Here is a 22,182-nt window from a genome sequence, read left to right on the forward strand (position 1 = left end):
ATTGCAGATGTGGACTTCGTCACTCCCCTGTGCTCCCAGGTGGTGTATGAAGGGCTTGTGGATGATATTTTCAGAATAAAATGTGGTAAGTAGATTTTGTCATTAGTTTATATGACTTTCTTTAAAGGGTAATTATGTTTCACTGTAATCACTTTAAACATCCAGTTATGTTTAGATTTTTTTAAATTTATTTCCCGCAATTGGATATGTTGAAATGAATGTGAGACCTTCATTGTTTTTCTCTATATTTCTCCATTAGTAAATCGCCTTCTTGTGTTTTCAGCCATTATTTACACCCTGTACCTCCTGTTCTTGAAAGCTTATCTAGCAAGGAAATAGTAATTGGATATGGAAAGTGCAGCAATATACCTAGAACAAATGTCACCTTCTTCAGTTTAGAACAGCCAGATCTATGAAAGCTGATGGGTGATATATTGCTGTGAGCTTCATGCAGTGTGCATGACTTTTTTGCTTCCTTACCCTGGGCTTGATTCACTACCTGGCGCTAAGTGTTAGCGCCGGAGTGAAAAGCGGGTTTTCCCGCGGTATGCACAAAATCATGCGCAAAGCATAGCGGTGTGCGCGAAGCGGCGCATTGCGGTGCAACAAAAATGGCGCATTAGGGGCTTGATTCACAAACCTGTGCTAAACAGTTAACACATGAAGTGCCGCTCGCAGACGTTGCGCGCACAAAGTTCCGCGATTGTGGACATTCTTTTGCACGTGCAAAAGTCCGCGAGCGGCACTTCACGTGCTAACTGTTTAGCACACCCTTGCTAGCAGTTAGCATGGGTTTGTGAATCAAGCCCTTGGTGCACCAAAACCGTCGCACCCGGTGTGCCGTTTTCGGCGCACCTAATGCGCTGATTTGGTCGCACCGCGATGCGCTGCTTCGCACGCACCACGCGGCGCTATGCTTTGCACACGATCACTAACTGCTTTAGACGTGCAAACTGCTTATCACCCTAGTTTGCATGTCCAAAGCCCTAAGACATGCTAACTCAGTTAGCACCGGTTAGTGAATCGTGCCCCCTGTGTGTGCATTGCATATACCACAGTGTATCTCTGGAAAGGTGAAGTAGGCTTTCCCTCTGACAGTAACTTAATGTAACACAGTAAAGGGGGGCAGCATTAATTATAAATTAAAGCAGTAGTATGATATCCGAGAAGGCTACATAACATTTTAGAGTAATGTCCTTTTAGATGTGAGGACAATGAAAAACAGAACTCCAAATCACACCTCATATATATGTCCTGTTTATTTATTGTTTAGTCAGTGTATATTAGCGTTATTATTGATTTATAAAGCATCAATATATTCCGTGGCTCTGTACAAAGTTAGAAACCAACATGGAGTACATAATAATACAGATAAATGTATACACTAATATACAAAATACATGATGAATAAAATGTATAACAAATCCCAAGATACAAAAGGGTGAGCGAGCACTGCCCTTGCAAGCTTACAATCTAAAGTATTTATATAGGTGTGTACTAGTGACATATCTTTGGATTGTAGCAACTGTGTCAAGCACTGCAGTTGTGCACCTTTCCATTATTTAACACCCCTCTTTCAATAACATTACCATAATGTGAAGCTTGAGACATTTTTAACCAACAATTTATGGCACTCACCTAGCTTTCACTGAAGATTGGCCTATGATATGAGCAAAGTCAGTTTTTCGGTTTGTACTTTTTGTTCTTTTGTTCTACCATTCGCCCTACCTCTCAAGCCCGTTGTCTGGGTGTCACCCTGGACGCCGCACTCTCCTTCACTTCCCACATCCAAAACCTCACAAAATCCTGCAACTTCCACCTTCGTAACATCTGTAAGATTCGCCCTTTACTGACCTCTGCCACCACCAAACTCCTCATCCATGCCCTCATAATTTCCCGCCTTGACTACTGCAATGCCCTGCTGTCTGGTCTCCCTATGACCCGAACAGCCCCACTGCAGTCCATCATGAATGCGGCAGCCAGAATTATCCACTGTTCCCATCGCTCCACCACGGCAGATCCCCTCCTAGAATCCCTCCACTGGCTTCCTATCCAGTTCAGAATCAAATTCAAGATACTGTGTCTGACCTACAAATCTGTCCACAAAACTTGTCCAACCTACATTTCCGATCTTACTCAGAGGTACACACCTAGCCGCTCACTCCGCTCTTCCAATGAACTTCGCCTAACCGCCCCCCCCGCATCACCCAGTCCCATGCACGCCTCCAGGACTTCTCAAGAGCTGCTCCAACACTATGGAACTCCCTACCTCCACCCATTAGGGCAGCCCCCTCCTTCAACATCTTCAAGAAAGCCCTCAAAACTCACCTTTTCACTCTGGCCTACTACCCCTCACAAGTGCTCTAAACCTACAGCTGAACTCTGGTCCCCTACCTTTCGTGTCCTTACCTCTCCCTCTAGATTGTAAGCCTTTGGGCAGGGTCCTCCTCCTTTTGTGTCCTACCTGATCATGCACCTCCATTACTGTGAACCCATGCTATGCATCTGAGTGAACCTAACTTGCCTAATCTACATGCTCAATCCAATGACTAAGCATTACCTGGCACTCATACTGTGCCGGGTGATCTGGTTTTCTATTATTCCTGTATTGTCATATTGCTGTATGTCACCCCTAAATATTGTCTGTAACCTAAATTAATGTTCAGCGCTGCGTAATATGTTGGCGCTTTATAAATACAATAAATAAATAAAATAGTGACAGATCCCCAAGTAATAGAGCTCTTTGAGCGTAGATCAAGGCCCTTTCACACTATAGGCTGTCTGCACACAGCAAAATGACTCAACCCACATGTCCCTTAGCAGCTTCAATGTTGTATGAAGCTTCTACTGTGATTAGGAGATCACATCTACTTCAGTGTTTCATTTATTTTTGTGCAGGAAGTGTGGAGTTTGGCCCAGAAGTGACATCCTCTGATAAAAGTATTAAAGTCCTTCTGAACTCTCAAGATAAGGTAACAATTTTCTGTATTACATCCTCTTGTTGGATATTCCACTGCAACAAACACATGTAGCAATATAACGATCATGTCTGTTCCCTCCCTTCCCCACACACGCACAAAATAGTTTTTCTTATTAAATTTACAAACGTAATGCCATGTCATCATATAACAAGTTCAGCTTTTCTTCCATATAATAAGTGCATCCATGTCTCCAGGTGACGTATCTAGAGGGGTGCAGGCATGGGAGCCACCACACCATGGGCTTGATTCCCAAAACCGTGATAACTCAAATATCACACGTTATCAAAGTGAACATACCTTACCAGAGTAGCATAGCGAGCGCCACAAACTTATGCCTGCTAATTGGCAATGGCACTCCTCCTGCCCTGAGCCCCTGCGGGTTCGTAGCGCTCGCTGTGCTACTCTGATAAGGCGTGTTCTCTTTGATAACGTGATATCTTTGATAAGGTGTGATATTTGAGTTATCACAGTTTAGTGAATCAAGCCCCATGGCCGCCATGCCTGCTGCCGCTGTCTGCTGCACTGCTCTCTCTGACTCCCGCTCCTGCTGCTGCCGCCTCTGCCTGAGCCCCACTCTCCATCACAGAGAGCATCAAACCTCACATCAGCCGCGACAGCAGAGCCAGAGAAGGTGCTCACTCTACCTGTGCCCAGTGTACTGCAAATGTGGAAGTGATGACATTGGTCACTTCCTGCATTTGGAGTACTCGCTGAGCTGGAACAGGGATCTCCAGTGAACAAGGCACACCATGGCGTGAGAACCAGGCATTAAGTCTGGTACTACAATTACTTTTATACACAGATTAACCTGCGGGCAACACACTTGTAGAAATCAGGCAGGCAAGCAGAGGTCAGCAACAGATCTGAGTCTCAGACAGGAAAGGGTTTGGCAACAGAACGGGCTCTCAGGCAGGCAAAGATCGGGTAGTCGTACAAGGCAGAAGTCTGAAACAGATCTGGTAGTCAGGCAGGCCAGGGTCAACACCCAGAATATCCAACAGGCAGACATAGTCACGCACAGGAGCACACACTTACAAGCTGCAATACTACAGTACCAGAGAGTGGCAGTCTCCAGACTGAAATAGACTTTTTGGCGCAAGCCACGTAACACGCCACACATCTGTGAGTACATTTGGGAGCACACATGCATTCACGCACCCAGCAAGGAATATGCACAAAACAGACTCCTTGCGCACAGCTTTACACCAAAGGCCTCCATCCCCAATGCTTACGCCACACACCTATATGCATGGAACGCCAGACCCCCATGCCTGTGGCCCCCTGCCAAAATACACCAGGACGTCTGTCAGCATCAGTGTGTACCAGCCACCTCATCTGGACAGGTAACTGACCATGACAGAGACATTTAGAAAGGCTTTTCTGCAGCCCTTTAGATGTGCATATCTATATACTGGTACGCAGAAGGGCTCCCTAAAGTTAGCATGTGTGCACATCTAAAGGGATGCTGGGGATGCACTAGACAGAAAGGCAACAGCACATGCAAACCACTTGTGAGAAGAATCGCAGCTTCCTGCTTGACCTGCTCCACAGCTGGGGAGACTTACTGAGTAGGGCTAAGTGAATTTAAGTATGTTTTGGGGTATAAATTTGGTTGGTAAAATACTGAATGCAGTATTTTATTGACCAGAATTTTTAACCGGATAGCCCTTTTTATTTGAAGCCTATTCCTTTGAAGTGCTGTAGAAGGTGGCAGTACTATATAAATCTTATCTAATAACTTCCAAGCTGTGTGGCCATTCACATTACTGTGATTGGTCGCAGTGCTGATTGGATGGGGCACTGGCCGGCTGGCACGCACGATGTCCCGCTCAACATAACACAAGCCACCAGCTAGTATATGTATGTATGTATGTATGTATGGCACAACTCATAGCCTAGCCCAAAACCCTCTACTAAGAAAGACCAAAAACACATGAAAACTAAAATGCATAAAAACCCAAAGGCATGCAATTTTCAGTTCTGGGAGTTTGTGTGTAGTTGTCCCAGCATGCAAAGCAATGCTGCCGAATCCCTTGCCGGTAGGATGACCTGTAGGGGAGAGGTGGGAAGGAGGGTGCAGGAGAAGAGGAGTTTGAGCAGATGCACATTGTCTGGCTGTCCTGCTGATCCACTGACTCTTATACTTTTTGCCATAGACCCTGAATGAGCATGAGGATCAGTTGTTTCAGACAAAATCTGACAAGATTATCTGCATGCTTGTTTCATTTGGATGATTCAGACACTGATGAGAAAGATCGGCAGGACTGCCTGGCAACTGGTATTTATTTTTGCATAGGAAATAAATACAGCAGCCTCCATATACATCTCGCCTCTGGTTCCTTTTAAAGAGATATAGCCCAAAAGACTGAATCTGTGTGAGTAAACCGAGAAAGAGATGGAGTTTGAGTATACGCTTTTATATTGTGGTTGTATCATTAGTAAGTACGAGCTGCGGATTTCCATCTCGGGCCTGACTCGGGATTATCACTAAGGAGGTTAAAGGGAATGTCCAAGGTTTAAAAAAAATAATAATAATAATCTACTTACCCGGGGCTTCCTCCAGCCCCTGTCAGCCGTCCTGTGCCCTCGCCGCACCTTGGCAGGTCGGATCTACTGCGCCTGCATGAGAGCCGTTCGTGGTGGCTCTGATGTCATCTCGAGTGTACTGCGCAGGCCTTTTAATTGTAGCAAAAGAGGAATGTAAACATTCCCTGGCAGTGCAGACGCTCCTAATGTGTCCAGATCACATACAGCTCAGAAAAATTTCACTGGGTACATTACAATATATAAATACTGTAGCTATGAACAAAATGCAATGGCAGCTTTCATAACATATAAACTGCACTTTGGAACTTGTAATTTCTAAATGAATAATAATACTTGTGCACAGAAGCAAATATGATAACTGTATGTTTTTATTAAAAAAAAATAGGAAAACATTTTTATTGAATATTATGTCAGAGTTTAATACCGCTTTAAAGTTTTAAAAAAAATAAAACTAAAAAAAGTATATTGGATGATTTTGAAAATGACAGATATTGTGCTTTATTCTGTGGAGTGTGGCAGGGAGATACATATTGTAGCATGGCTCTCGTCAATGCCTGTGCCTGCTTTTATAAAGAGCGTGCATGTGTCTTATCAGGCACTGAATGATGTAAACATGCCTTTTGGTTTATTTCCAACTAAACTCTGCTTACTATTTGGGTACCTTTTCAGAATGTAGGAAACTATGAATTGTGCTGGAAGTCTTTTACAATCTTCCCTAACACCACTTCCTAGAGACAGACCAAGTTTGTTTACTTAAAATAAATTATGCCTTATGGGCAGGTAGCAGGAACCTGCACAAGCTGCTGCTCGAAGAACCAGCAGTGTACTTTTATGTTGTGGCTGTGCCTTTTACCTTAACCAACAGTAACCTGCAGTGTTGAGGAACAGTCACATAACTGCGGTAAAATTGCTCTGCAAAGGCAGAACATGACAATTTTACTAGTACTTGTGCCAGTAGTGCAACACATGCATTGTTAGTGTACCACACATTGGGTAGTAACATGAGATACACTAGCAATGTGCGCGTTACCTAAGTAACGAGAGTTGCGCTATTTGCGCTACTCTCGATATATAACTGATCCAAATATCAGTAAAATTGTTGTGTTCGGCTTGCGTATTAGACTGTCACTTCCGTTACATTAATATACCCCGCTTTGAGGTGCTTTGCATCACACTGCTTTGCATGTATCAACAATCTATGAGTGGGTGTTTGTATCTTAGACTGGGTCATGTCTGTAGCACATCCTAACTGTTGTAAAGATTATTTCTATAATGTTTTCTGAAGCACATGAATATATACTTATGTTGCACTGATTATGTATTCTGTTTTGTCTATATGTCTAGGTATTTGGACAAATACGAAATGAACATTTTTCAAATGTCTTCAGCTTTCTAAGTCAGAAAGCTCGGAACCTTCAAACTCAGTATGATGTGAGTATGGGATTTATGCTGGCAGTTATTAATTTTGTTCTGTATAATGTAATGTTTGCAGTACAGAAATACTATGAAGGAGGAAAGGAAGAGAGGTAGATGCTGTAATTCTTCATGGTTTTGGTACATTTTGGAAGTGAACATGGACTCTAGTCACTTTAAAGGAAACCTGAAGTGAGCGGGACTAAAAAAAAAGTTACGTACTACATCAGTGGTGGAAAGCCTCTGTATGTTCTGAGGTTTCCTGGATCCTCATACAGCACTCTGTTATAGCAAAGGGTCCCTCTAAATCCTATTTGGCAAAATTTGCATTGTACCACGAGGCATGCATGGACCTTATGTGTGCATTCCCAGTCTAGATGTACTCGTTCATGGCCTGCTCTGGAACTCTAGTTCCTATGAGGATACAGGAAGCATCTTGACCATCCAGAGGCTTCCAACTACTGAGGTAAGTACCTAACTTTTTTCCCCACTTCCCCCATTTTAGGAGTTAAGGTGGGTACACACATCAGATAAGTCTTTGGAAAATGAAAGATCACAGACCAATTTTAGAGAGTATACTTTACGCAGTCTATTCTATTAATCTGAACTCCTCATCAGATATAAATCTTAGCAGAATGCTGTACACATGAAAAAGATCAGTATTTGCAAAATATCAGTTCCTGCAAAAGATCCGTTCCTGCAAAATGCATTCATAGTCTATATCTGCAGATCTCATACACACCTTGTTTAACGGACAATCATCTGCAGATCAGATCCACCAGGATGGATCTTTGGATCTGCAGATGATACTACATGATACTACATAAAAGGGGGTAAAATTGGTCTGTGATCTTTCATATTCCAAAGACTTTTATCTGATGTGTGTACCCACCTTTTAGATTTGACTCTCTATGACAACCATAACATTTGAGAAAACATTGCAGTAAGGCCAAGGTTCTCCACAATCTGTGGAGTCTAATGGAGAAGAGGTGCTTGGGTAGTATGGATAAGCAGGACTTAACAAATGGATGCTTTCTAAAATATCTGTAAATCTTTATGATTGAATATACAGTATTTCAAGATGTATGGGTAGTGTCAATATTTCATACGGTCTTCCACTGCAGTGTATAATTTTCTGATACTGACTGTAATGGAATGAAATGGTATATCTGTACAGGGATTCAGATCCAGAGCATTGGTCCCCAGCATGCAGCCCACTAGAACTTGCTGTAGGCCCAATGTTTAATGCTGACCCTCAACCACCCCTGAATATACTCAATGCAGTTACACTTGTGTCCTAATTCCCGGCTGCTGTTTTCATTTGAACTCTGGTGCAAATGACAAAAGGCTTCTGAACATGGAGGCAAGTAGTGGCTTCTACAGTCACTTGACATGCAAGCCTGGTTGTAGCCCTGTATATTTGTTTAGGATGAGACTATTACAGATTAGATTAGCTTGTTTCAGGGGTTGCTTCATGTACCGCCAGTAAAATTGCCACGAGCAGGTATCATGGTAATTTTACCGGTACCTTGTGCAACCTGTGTAACTGGCATAAGCACTGGTAAAATTGCCATGTACTACCTGGTCGTGGCAATTTTTTTTATTTTTATTTTACTTTGTATACCAACTTGATTCAGAGTGTTCTTGGGTTCTTTTATCCAGTCCATTGTGTGTTTCAGAAACGTCGAGGAATGGATATAAAACAAATGAAGACTTTTGTGTCTGAAGAACTGAAGGGGTTAAAACAAGAACACCGTTTACTGAGTTTACGTATGTGGCAACTTGGATTTATAAACTTCTAATTCTCACACTGTAATTTACAGTTATATAATGTGCAAAGTTTTTGGTAAAGTGGTATTACCAGTAGCTTTTAAATTCAGGTAACAAAATGTTTTTGTTAAAGTGCACCTGTAGCCCCTCCAGTGTGTAATAGAGATGGTTCATGAGATGCTAAATATTATTATTATTATTGTTATTCTTTTTATGTATTTATTTATTTGATTAATTTAGTATTTATAAGGCACTGACATCTTCCGCAGTGCTTTACAGAGTACATAGTCCTCGATTCACTAACCGCTAACTCAGCACGTCTTAAGGCTTTGGACATGCAAACTAGGGTGCTAACTTGCTAAGTAGTTTGCACGGGCAAAGCTGTTAGTGATCGCGCGCTATCAGGTGTGCCCGAAACGTCACACAGGTGCGCGCGAAAGGTCGCACTGTTCACGTGCAAAATAGCTGTTCAGGCTATTTTGCACACGGACGGTGTGACGTTTTGGGCGCACTGCGTATTGCTAAACTTTGCGAACGCTTGCGCGGATATTGGCACGTGAATCTGCCGTTTTCGCATCCTAAGTGCCTTTTCACTGGCGTGCTAACACTTGACACCCTTTAGTAAATCAAGCCCATAGTCTTGTCACTAACTGTTCACCACAGGGGCTCGCAATCTAATGCCTACCATATTTATATCTTAATCTAAGGATAGTTTGAGGGAAAAGCCAATTTAACTTATCTATGTTTTTGGGATGTGGGGTAAACTGGAGGCAACCCACACAAGCATGGGGAGAACATACAAACTCCATTCAGATGGTTTCTTGGCCCAGATTCAAATTGAGGACCCAGCTGCAAATTGTATGCGGTTTGGAACTGGGTCAAACATATTTAGTTCCTGACAATTTGGATTGGCCCACTTGCAAGCTGCATACAATTTCCATTCAAGCTATTCTAGCATCTCATTAGCCATCTCTGCTGTTTAGACTGCAGATGGCAACTTTTCTGTAGGAGGTCACCTTTTGCTTAATCACAGGTGTAGGAGGCACTCTGGGGGAAGCCTGTGTTCAGGCAGATTAAAGTGAACTCTTTAGAGCTTGAAATGTGGCAGTTGCATGTATACAGTACACTGAAAACTGAAACGTCTTTAATCCTGTCCTGCAGTCAGTCTGTGACATTTTCTAGGATCAAAATGTCAGTTCTAAAATGTGTGGGTCTAAAGCTTAGTAGTAGCACCACCTTTATGTGCACACTAAAAAGAAATTCCACTTTTGTTTGAGGCCAGTTTTACACTTCATGTTTACGGTGCGATGCTCCTGATGCATCCCACCGCAACACACAAAACGACAATTGTATGACCCAGCAGCAGAGTGCGCCGACAGGGTCCCATGCAGAGCGCCTTCCCCATTCAGTGATGTACTTCCTGCTAGTCAGGAAGTACAGCTCTGGGATTCCCGCCGGTCTGTGCGTGCGCGACACAACACTCTATGCTTCAGCCGGACTGCAATAGGTGTGAACATCTCCATAAACTTTTATTGCTTTTGCGGCCCTTTCCAGTAAAATAGGGGTAACACAACACAGGTTTAACCTGCAAGTGTAAAAGGGGCCTAAAATACTGTAAGCATAGACTGGTGTTGGACATTGAATTTCCAGAACTAAATGTAAGCTTAAACACTAGAATGTATGTATCCTATTAGGGTCATGCATATAGAAAAGTTCTGAATGCTGTCTGTGTGCAATGTGGCCTTATTTAGTTAAATTGTATAAAACCACATCACTGCTCATAGCAATGTTTTTGTGGAGGCAAGTCAGTGACCCAGCAACATGGAAGAAACTGCACAACAGTAGTAAGAGTTAGTTACAACCTAGTGCTAATTCTCCTCCACAGCAGAGTGCTTCCTCACCATAGTAACACACTTCACACCCCCCCCCCACCCCAGTAGAAAGAGTTGACACTTTATTATCTCCCCCCCCCCCCCCACCCCCTTAAAAATTACAGGATACAAATAAAGCTACAGGATCCTTTTAATCACTTTAATGTTGTCTTCATTATTGTAAATTACTGCAGAGACAAGTGATAATGTCAATGTATTCTTTTTTTTAAGACATTGGGGCCTGTGAAGCTATAATGAAGAAGAAAACCAAGCAAGATTTTCAGGAGTTAATGAAAACCGAGCATTGTGAGTATTTTACAGCATTTACTATGCTTTATTATAATATAAATATGTATGTGTGGACATGCATCTGTGCGTGCCCATAAGTGGTAATAGTACAAAATGTGCCTCTAGTGATCATAAAGGCAGTGAGAAGCCAGAGCCCAGCACATGCGTTCTCCACACTGCTCCTGAACACTAGTATTTTCTTCTATAACTGACAAGCAGTCGTGGAGATGGGACGGCACTACTCAGATAAAGTATCAAGCTCTTTTATTGCATGTGAAAATAGGTAATAATATTTTAGGCAGCACATTTTTTTCAATCATAAGTACCATACACATGCTATATGAAACTTGGCCATGCCGGCTGATTATGACTGCCTTTGCCAGGAATCCAGCGTGTGTGTGGCAGCCACTGACCCTGCTTAGCCAGAGATCTGTCCTCTTAGATCACTTCAGCCGACTGACAAAAGTTTTGTTCCTACACTTACCCCACCTGCTGTATGATGTCACTCTTGCTCTGCCCCCCTGCATAGTACAAAACACGTCAGCGATGTGTCTGCACAGCGTCGACTCTGCAATGGCACTGGCGGGATTGGTTCCCCATCCCCGTTGGGTGACATTAATTGAGTGTGCATACGGGGCTTAAGAGTTACAACAGTGAATACTGCAAAGCTCACAAGATTATTATTGGGCAGATGCCTGGCAGAGGGGACAGTTAGGCTCCTAGACTGATCGCTGAGATTGGGGGAGAGGATCTGTTCAGTACATTTCTTAAATGGTGTTTGAGATTTAAACACTGCATGTGACTCTGATGGTCACGTTAAATGTCACTTAAATATAAGTAGTGACACCACAGTGCATAAATATATAATTCTATATTTTGTTATGCTATCTACACATAGCGCTACTCGAAGGATTTGAAATTCGTGAGAGCATCAGCTTAATAGAGGAACACATAAACAGACAGGTGAGTTAACATGTGTAAATGCTTGTTAAAGAAAATCTGAAGTGAAAATAAACTTACCGATATGTAGAATTGTATGTGTAGTACAGCTCAGAAATATAACAATACGGTAGTAGCTAAGAAAAAGTCTCAAGATGTTTTCCAGTACAGGAAGTCGGGCTCTACTGCACATGCGCTTGCGGGCTGCGTTCATCCTTCAGCCCAAAGCCGGGAGCGCTCTGTGCATGCGTATGACCTCAATACGTCATGTGCATGACGTCATACGCTCCCGCAGAGCGCTCGCGGGTGCTGAAGGATGTACACAGCCCGCCCAGCGCGTCCGCAGTAATGCCCGACTCCGGAAACCCAGGAGAGGGTACCATGGAGCTTTTAGCTACATTGCGAGGGCAGAAAGGTGAACGGGGGGATCGACAGGCATCAGGACAGGTAATAATATATGCCTGCTCCCCCCGTTTCTCTTATGATTTTGACATCTGGTATTCTTTAAACACTCGCGTTGTTATCTAAGGTGATGGGCGAAATGTCCTGAAAATTTTGAATTACATGGTCTTCATATCGAATCTCTGTGGATGTTCTGGCCGCTTTAATAATCCGTTCCTTGATTAAGAAATCTTTTAGACATAAAATGATGTCTCCAGGTGGCTGATCTGGCGCACGCTGGGCCCTTAGTGCGCGGTGAATCCTATCACAAGTAAAGGCAGTATCAGGATATTCTGACAGCAAAGATTGAAAGATGACGAGAACAGGCGGGATAATCTCTTGGGAAGACTCTGGGAGTCCGCGTATTCTTAAATTATACCTGCAGTTACGGTTATCAAGGTCCTCTGATTGCAGCTGCAATGTTTCAACAGTCTTTTTCCAGTAACACTCCAGGACAGGTACACATTGAGACTTGGCTCCTCCCAGGAACAGGAAATATCCGTCAGCCTCTCTATAAATCAAAGATGGACCAAGGGTCAGGCAGTATTGGATATTTCCTGGTCCAGGAACCAGGTCTCTCTATGTGCTCGCTGTCCCGGAGAGCCTGGGTGGCTAGGGAATGTGTTGGCACTGAGCGCGCCTTGTCGGGATACAAGGAGGTCCGTTCCCCTGTGGAGTACCTGTGGGTTGCTGCTGGATGGTCCTGTCTCCCAGTGGATTTGTCCCTGCTGGTCGGCCTGTTTTTGGGAAAGGTTTCGCTGCAGGAGGGGCTGCCCCGAAGACTCACCGCGCGGAGGCAACGGCTGGGTTGTGAGCGTCCGGAGGACGCGTATAGCGGAGGCAGAGTACGGAAATCCTCCGGCCGCGACCTCGGGAACTACTTCCGGGTCGCGTGACGTCACTTCCCTTGCGCCGGGTGAAGAGGGGCGGCCGTCCGGAGTCTCGGCAAACAGCGTCTGGCACCTCGTGGAAGATGTCGGAAGCAGAGCAGGAGCCAGGACGGGTAAGACTGCTCAGCTGAGACCCGGGCAGCGGTGGTGACTCCTGTGGGAGCATAAAACCGTGCACAGCATTGAAATGGTTGTTTGCTGCATTTAGCCTAGTTTGAAAAGTTGTTTGGGCATGTTAATGTTAAACTTTTTCGTGCAAACACACAGCTGATGCTGTGCAGGCTGGATTAGTCTTATGACAAATGTTATTTGCAGAATCTTCTTTTAATACATATTATTCATAGTAACAATTGAGTACAAAGCATAATGATTACTATGAATGTGTTTATGATAATTACATTACAGTGTTTACTGTATGGCTTAAATCATGAATATGTATGTTTTAAGACCGGATGGCACGTTAAAGAAGCAATCGAGTATTATGTTTTTTTGTTGTTTCAGGGCACTTCTACAAATGTACCTGACCCTGTAAAAACCACTAAACGATGCCCTGTGTGCAATATCAAGGTCAATCCTGCATCAACAAAATTATTATGCAAGGATTGCACCTATAAAGTAATGAAACAAGAATCTGCTTCTCAAAGAGATATACAAGCTTTGAGGCAGGATTTAAAAGACACGTTAAGAGTTTAAAGCAGCTGCAGTAACTTCCAAATCAGACACACCAGCGGAAGGGAAAACTGATCAAGCTACTCAGCCTAATTTGCCAGAATCAATTACTCATAAGAAAGCTACTAACAAAACTAATAAAGCAATTATTGTGTCAGATGAAGATGAAATTAGCGATAATGATGGTGCTTCTGCAAGTTCTATGGAAGCGCAGGAAACAGAAAATAAACCTTCTAAGTTCAAATTTCCTGTAGCTGAGACAGAAATGTTATTGACTGCAATATATGAAGATTTAAATAAAACAGTTACTGAACCACCTTCAATGCACGATAAGTTGTATGAGGGTATGGAAAATCAGCAAGACCTGTTTTTTCCAGTACATCAGTCAACAAAAAATTTGATATCAAATCAATGGAAAAATCCAGACAAGAAATTATTTATGTCTAGAGGTTTTAAAAGACGGTTTCCGTTTGCAGAGGATGATAGTAAAATGTGGGATAAAAGCCCTAAATTAGACTCAGCATTCTCGCAGGTTAATAAAGACGATGAATTGGCCTTTGAAGACCTGGGTCACTTAAAGGATCAATCAGATAAGAGAATCGAATACGCATTAAAAAGGTTGTGGCCTGCTATTTGTGCCAACTTCAGGCCTTCAGCTGCAACAACCTGCGTAGCAAGAATGCTAGCACTTTGGATGCAGCAGTTGGAAGATAGCATTAATAAAGGGGCACCTAAAGACCAACTCATTAATTCAATGACGGTAATGCATAAAGCAGTAGCCTATATAATTGACGCGGCTTCAGAATCAATAAGGTTAACTGCTAAAGCAGCAGGAATCTCTAATGTGGCCAGGAGAAATCTATGGATCAAGACCTGGCATGGGAGTATGGCTTCGAAAAACAGAGTTTGTTCCATACCTGTGGTGGGAGATACTCTCTTCGGGCCCGAATTGGATGAAGTTCTTGAAAGAACCGCCAATAAGAAAAAATCTTTTCCTAAAAAGAGACAATTTAAAACAGGGAAAAGGTTTTTTCGTCAGAACAGACAGACAGACAAACCTGAAAACCAAAATAAAAGAAAAGCTTGGTCCTTTAATAAAGACCAAAGAAGACCGGTACCAAGTTTTAAAACGCCAATCACACAAAGTAAACAATGACAGACTAAAAGTGGGAGGAAGGTTGGGCTATTTCCTTCCACATTGGAAACAAATAACAAAAAGCCCATTTATTATAGATTTAATAAAGAGGGGTTATCACATCGCTTTCAACACAAGACCTCCAAGGAAACTTGTAGTAACCAAGAAATTAATATTGCCTCAACATCAGGAAGCATTAAAAGATATCATCACAGATATGCTAGAAAGGCAAGTGGTATCAGTAGTACCAGTGATTCAAAGAGGGGAAGGCTTTTACTCAAAAGTATTCCTGGTTCAGAAACCGTCAGGAAAATACAGAATAATCCTAAATCTAAAACCAATCAATCCATACATAAGATACGAGAAATTTCGTATGGAGTCAATTTATTCAATAAAAAACCTGCTGATACCACATGGCTTTATGGCAAGTGTAGATCTGCAAGACGCATATTGGCACATACCAATAGAGCTAAACTCACAAAAGTTCCTAAGGTTTGCAGTACAGATGGAGAAGGGAGTTCAGCATTTTCAGTTTCGCTGCCTCCCGTTTGGCATAACATCTGCCCCAAGAATATTCACGAAAGTTATGGGAGAACTAATTGCAGCAATACACAAAAAAGGAATTATTATAATTCCTTACTTGGACGACCTACTAATTCTAGCAAGAACGTTAGAAGAACTAGAGGAACACAAACAGACTGTACTGTGTCAACTACAGAATGCAGGCTGGATTGTAAACAAACAAAAGTCGCAGCTTACCCCAACACAGAGAATTTTATTTCTGGGGTTTATAGTAGACTCGGTGCAGCAGAAAATTTTTCTTCCACAGGAAAAAATACAAAAGATTATATCCGAAGTGGAGAAATTTTGTACGTGCCAGTCAGTAACGTTCAGGCAGATCATGCAACTCCTAGGTCTCCTGTCGTCGGTTGCGCCAGCAATCCAGTGGGCATTAAAACATACCAGACTCCTGCAGTCATGGATGTTAACCAGGTGGGACAAGCAGCAAAAATCGCTAGACAGCGAAGTGATAGTAGATTCCCAGACAAAGTCCAGTCTGGAATGGTGGCAAGTGTTACAACATCTCACGCAGGGCAGACTATGGTCCCTACCGATCCAAAAGATCCTAACGACGGATGCAAGTCTGTCAGGATGGGGAGCACATGTGGAAACCTTTCAAGTACAGGGTGTATGGAGTCAATCGATGTCGGAACATTCATCGAACTTCAGAGAGCTGATAGCTGTAAAGATGGCAATAATCAGCACCATACACATTCTAAGAGCATGTCACGTTCAGATTCAATCGGACAATGCGACTGTTGTGTCATATTTGAATCGCCAAGGGGGAACCAGATCCAAGAGACTGTTATACCTAACTCTGGAGATACTGGATATAGCAGAACACGAGTTACTATCCCTAACAGCAGTTCACTTGAAAGGGGAATTGAATGTTCTGGCGGATCAATTAAGCAGGGTACAGATTACAAATACAGAATGGGCCTTGAACCCAAGCTTATTCCAAATATTAGTAAGCAAATGGGGAAATCCGCAAGTGGACTTATTTGCGAACAGGTCCAACAGGAAGTGCGAACAATTTTATTCTCTCAATGTGATGGACAAACCATTAGCAATAGATGCCCTGGCTCAAGACTGGAATCAGAACATACTGTATGCGTTCCCGCCATTAAATTTGATTCCCCTAGTACTTCAAAAATTGATGAAATCACAGTGCCATTTGATACTTATTGCTCCGAATTGGCCCAAGAGGGCTTGGTATCCACTCCTCCTTTCAATGTTGGTGAACCAGCCATGGGAGATACCGGTATCAGAAAATATGATACAGGTACAAGACCAGGCTGTAACAAATCTAAAAAAATGGAAACTTACAGCGTGGTTTCTGAGAGGGCAGTCCTTGAAAGTAAGGGACTGTCGACAAGAGTGGTGAATACTCTGTTAAAAAGTAGAAAAGAGAATACTCGTTTGATATACCAGAAGTACTGGAAAACTTTTAATTTATGGTTAGAGAACTCAGACTTCCAATCAACAGAAATGGCGACTATTTTAGAATTTCTGCAAGAGGGAGTAGAGAAAGGACTGGCCTTAAGCACAATTAAGGTCCAGATATCTGCATTATCAGTTTATTTAGATAAGAAATTAGCATTAGATCCTCTAATAATTCGATTTGTTAAATCGATAGAAAGAAATAGACCAGTTATGATCAAGCAGTTTCCAAAATGGGATCTATCTTTAGTTCTGCAGGCATTAACAACTGATGAATTTGATGAAAATTCACTGAGGATGTGTACTCTAAAGACCGTATTTCTAGTAGCGATCACGTCAGCTAGGCGGATTAGTGAACTTCACGCTCTATCATGTAAGGAACCATACTGTACTTTCTTTAACGATCGGGTAGTTCTCCGAACAAGCCCAGAATTCCTACCTAAAGTTGGAGACATGTTTCACAGAACACAGGTTAGAGAAAATCTTATGACCTACTTAGAAAAAGTGAAGGAGTTCAGGAAATCGGAAGCTTTATTCATCAATTACACAAGCAATTCCAAAGGATTAAAAGCATCTACAAAGACCATTGCTAAATGGATAAAAGATTGCATCATACAAGCATACAGCATTATGGGTAAGGAGCCTTCAGAAAACTTGAAGGCCCTTTCCACCAGGGCAGCCGCAACTACGTGGGCTTACAGGGCAGGTACATCACCGCTGAACATCTGCAAGGCGGCAACCTGGAAGAACCTGGGGACCTTCATGAGGCACTATCGGTTGGACCGAATAACGGAAACCGATCAAGATTTCGGAAGAACTGTCTTAAAGGCAGTTAGCCCACCCTGAGGTTAGTGAGTGATTTCTTGCTTATCATCTCAATGTGTACCTGTCCTGGAGTGTTACTGGAAAAACCAGGCGTTAGCTCACCTGGTAACGACCTTTTAAGTAACACTCCAGGACAGGTGGGGGTACCCACCCCCATATATATCTCAAATATTGCATGATATACATGTTATGTGTATGTAAATGTAATATAGTAGGGTTATGTTTAGTATATTGTTCCTGTTCCTTTATATTATACTGCCTGACCCTTGGTCCATCTTTGATTTATAGAGAGGCTGACGGATATTTCCTGTTCCTGGGGGGAGCCAAGTCTCAATGTGTACCTGTCCTGGAGTGTTACTTAAAAGGTCGTTACCAGGTGAGCCAACTCCTGGTTTCAAAGAATTATGCTAAGATCGCAATTCTTTGTGTGGCCATTAGCTCATCATATTTGGTCTCTAAAAGATCTGTGCGGCTGCCCAGCGAGGCTATCTCATGTGATAGTGAGGATTCTACTCTGCGCAGTTATGATTGAAATTTTCGTGCCGGCCTGTTGTACATCTGTTCCAGTCTCTCCTCCAGATCTTGTTTTGTTAGAGCTTTGCCGCGCTCCGGTCTAGAGCTAGTCCAGTCAGGGCCTGCGTGGAGTCCTGTGAGCCTGTAGGGGAGCCGCGGCCATCTTGGGACGTCATTGTTTTGTCACGGGGCCTAAGAAAGTAGTCTGAAACTGACTTCTGGCGCTGTGAAGGACCCGGTTTTCCTCTGCTCTGGCATACACTGGTGGGAGCGGGGATCAGAGCTGAAGATCGGTGCTCAATATAAGGACTAAAGACCTTGCAGTGCGGCTAAACGTGCTGAGCGAGAGTGGAGCTACATGAAGCTGCGACCATCTTACTGCGCGCCGTGCATGCACCCCCTCGAGTTGTTAACTATGCAAAAGAGCTTCTCTAAACTCTTTGACCAACTTAGTCGTGCTTTCTAAATACTGTAGCTTAAACAGCCAAGAAACAGTGAGACAGCTTGAGATAAGGTTTTACTGCATGAACATTCAAATGGTCATTAGCTCTGCTTTGTATTACAGCTTAAAATACAGTATGGTTTCTTAACTGCAAATATGATGCAATGTTATAAATAAAGCTATATAACTGAAAATAAAAATTACATTTTTTTTTTTTTTTTTGCTGCAGTGCTAATGTTCCATTAATTATCAGTACTACGCATACAATTCATTATATCATAAGTTTATTTTTGCGTCAGTGCCACTTTAAGAGAAACTAAGAAACGAACAATTGTCATGTGGTATCTCATGGTTTATTGCTTCATCTGTAGGTTTCCCCCATTGATAGTTTACGACTGCTGTGTCTGTTGTCCATCACAGAAAATGGTAGGCAGCACCTTGTTTGACTTTTATTTTCTCTTCAGTTTGTTTTATATTTCTTTAAAAATTTTGTTTTCTTTATCACCCTTCCAGGTTTAATAACAAAAGATTACCGATCACTGAAGACCCAATACTTACAGGTGAGTCCGAGAATGTGGGTCTAGTTTATCAAGACAAAAGCTGAAAAGACAATAGTGAAGGCATGCAGCTGTTAAGAGAAACCAGTTATGTTTTAGTTGTTAAAGAAAGCAAGGGTTCTGATTACAGTAAACACCATCTCCATGGAGTTTTGTATGTCCTCCTTGAGTTTGGGTTTCCTCCAGGCACTGATATTTTTTTTTTCCCACATCCTAAAACATACTGATAAATAATTTGGTTCCCACAAAATTGGTCTCAAGTTCCATTCACACACTAGACTTATCACCTGAGCAGGGCCATCGGTGCTGTCTTGGCCAAGAATTTACTGTGTGTACAAGTTTACCCTGAGGTCGCTTAAAGGACCACTCCAGCGAAAAAAAAGTAAGCAGTTAATATCTGACATAACCAATAGGTTTTGCAGTAGTCCATTTTCTCATGGGTTATTCTCAGGATTTTTCTTTTTTCTAAAGCATTTCGTGAAGGGCAGTGTAAAAATGATAAAGCTGCGAATGACACCTGAAGAGGCAGGAGATGACACTTCTGGCTAGACGAGCTGGTTTGAATTATTGTGTAACCGCTGATTTCTTGGGATTCTCATATACAACAGTCCACAGAGGAAACTCTTTGCTGATAGAGTTCAGAGAATAATGGTCCGACTGGTCAGTAACTCTGATAAGCTTTCTGAGCTTTTCCTTTTGCTCACCAGAATGATTGAGGCAAATTGTGTCAGGTCCACTTTTGTCAGCTGAGAGAAAAAAAAAGGTTTTTAGTGGGCACAGGCTCCCCAAAACTAGAGAGATAAAGTTGACCTGAAGTGAGTGAGATGCACATTTTGTGTGCCATATTTATATGTATGTATGTGGGTATTCCAGTAATTCCTCCGTCACCTGATCTACATGCTTGTTCAGGGTCTGTGGCTAAAAATATTAGAGGCAGATGATTGGCAGTACAGCCAGGAAACTTGCATTGTTTAGAAGGAAATAAATTTGTCAGCCTCCATATTCCTCTCACTTCAGGTGTGCTCTACAGTGACCTTGTAATTAGGATAAAAAGCTGCCATACTTTATTTACTTATAAACAATGGTTATTGCCTATACACTAATGGCATGCTTGTCTCTGGCATGTGATGCACCGCTGAAGCCAATAAGATCAGGCAATTGGTACTGATTAAACGGAAAGAAATATGGCCGCCTCTATATCCATGTCACAACAATGACCCTTTAAACTGGGACAGGGGAATGTAGCCTTGTCTGATGAATGAGGCACAAAGATAGTAGGTTCAGAGTTTGGGGTCATCAGTAAAAATCCATGGACAAAACCTGACTTATTTCACCATTCCAGGCTGGTAGTGGCTTGGGATGTGGTAGTATAGGAGATTCATAGCATGAGCAGCTGACCAATCTTTTGTGTGATGCAAACACGTCAATAAGATCCAGAATCCCACCGAAATATTTCCTACATGTTTTGGAATCTATACAACAAAACACTGAGGCTGGTTTGAGAGCAAAAGGAACCCCAACCCTGAATTGTTCTAGTGTTTTTTAATGGTGCTAAGTTATTATCATTTAGTATTTAATAGCACTGACATCTTCAGCAGCACTGTACAAAGTATATAGTTATGTCAATCTAATCCCTACCATAGTCATATATCCATCATTGTCTAGGGCCAATTTAGGGGGAAGCCAATTAACTTGTCTGTATGTTTTTGGGATGTGAGGGGAAACGGGGGGGGGGGGGGGGGAACCCAGTGCTGTAAGGCAAGAGTGCTTTCTACTACGCCACCATGCTGCCGGATACTATAAGAGATCAACCTCTTTAATCTGCAATTTGCTCTTTAAAAAGGGCTTGATTCACTAAACAGCGGTACACGTACTGCACACAAGCATTGCAGGTTAAAATGAGCATATCGGCTAAGAGCGGTCCTATCAGCGTTTCGTGCACTATGACCATACTCTCGTTCGTTCTACTTGACGCGCGATAGTGTTGCAGCGCAACTGTGATACTTCACTAGCACACATGCTACTATGTAATGTAGTAGTGGCTGAGCTAGTGAAGTATCACGGTTGCGCTACAGCATTATTGTGCGGCAGTCATAACGAACGGGGGGGGGGGGGGGGGGGAACCCAGTGCTGTAAGGCAAGAGTGCTTTCTACTACGCCACCATGCTGCCGGATACTATAAGAGATCAACCTCTTTAATCTGCAATTTGCTCTTTAAAAAGGGCTTGATTCACTAAACAGCGGTACACGTACTGCACACAAGCATTGCAGGTTAAAATGAGCATATCGGCTAAGAGCGGTCCTATCAGCGTTTCGTGCACTATGACCATACTCTCGTTCGTTCTACTTGACGCGCGATAGTGTTGCAGCGCAACTGTGATACTTCACTAGCACACATGCTACTATGTAATGTAGTAGTGGCTGAGCTAGTGAAGTATCACGGTTGCGCTACAGCATTATTGTGCGGCAGTCATAACGAACGGGCATAACTTCAGAGCGCACACTACACTGATAGGACCGCTCTTAGTGTGCGCGCTCATGCAATGCTTGTGTGCCACAGGTGTACCGCTTTTTAATGAATCAAGCCCATAGTTCTGTTTATATTTTGTGTATAAACATGATTAATTAAAGGTGTTTTTGCTTGTGCATGTTCTATCTTGTTGCAGAGCTATGGCCCAGAGCACCTTCTGACATTCTCAAACCTGAAACGAGCTGGTCTGCTCACTGAACAAGTGCCTGGAGAGACGCTCACTGCTGTGGAAAGCAGAGTCAGCAAGCTGGTCACAGATAAAGCTGTAGGTAAGTTCTGTTTCCTGTTTATTTCTGAGGACAAAAAGGTAAACTGAGTTATTCTGCAATGTGATTTTCTTCTAATTTTTTGTTATATATTGTGTTAGTTT

At 42.7% G+C, this 22,182-nt stretch overlaps 1 protein-coding gene across 1 annotated transcript in view; it reads left to right on the forward strand.

Annotated features, from left to right (window-relative positions):
- The window catches only part of VPS33B (VPS33B late endosome and lysosome associated), a 58,298-nt gene that overhangs the window by 27,070 nt on the left and 9,046 nt on the right, over window positions 1-22,182 (forward strand). The window contains exons 11-19 of the mRNA XM_068275253.1: window positions 8-85; window positions 2,899-2,972; window positions 6,873-6,959; window positions 8,621-8,711; window positions 10,814-10,888; window positions 11,769-11,833; window positions 19,097-19,151; window positions 19,239-19,285; window positions 21,949-22,081. Of these exons, the coding sequence (XP_068131354.1) occupies window positions 8-85; window positions 2,899-2,972; window positions 6,873-6,959; window positions 8,621-8,711; window positions 10,814-10,888; window positions 11,769-11,833; window positions 19,097-19,151; window positions 19,239-19,285; window positions 21,949-22,081 (705 nt within the window). The remainder of the gene's footprint in view (window positions 1-7; window positions 86-2,898; window positions 2,973-6,872; window positions 6,960-8,620; window positions 8,712-10,813; window positions 10,889-11,768; window positions 11,834-19,096; window positions 19,152-19,238; window positions 19,286-21,948; window positions 22,082-22,182) is intronic.

The sequence above is a fragment of the Hyperolius riggenbachi genome, chromosome 3 (genome assembly GCF_040937935.1).
Source record: "Hyperolius riggenbachi isolate aHypRig1 chromosome 3, aHypRig1.pri, whole genome shotgun sequence".
In the NCBI taxonomy this organism is placed as follows: Eukaryota; Metazoa; Chordata; class Amphibia; order Anura; family Hyperoliidae; genus Hyperolius; species Hyperolius riggenbachi.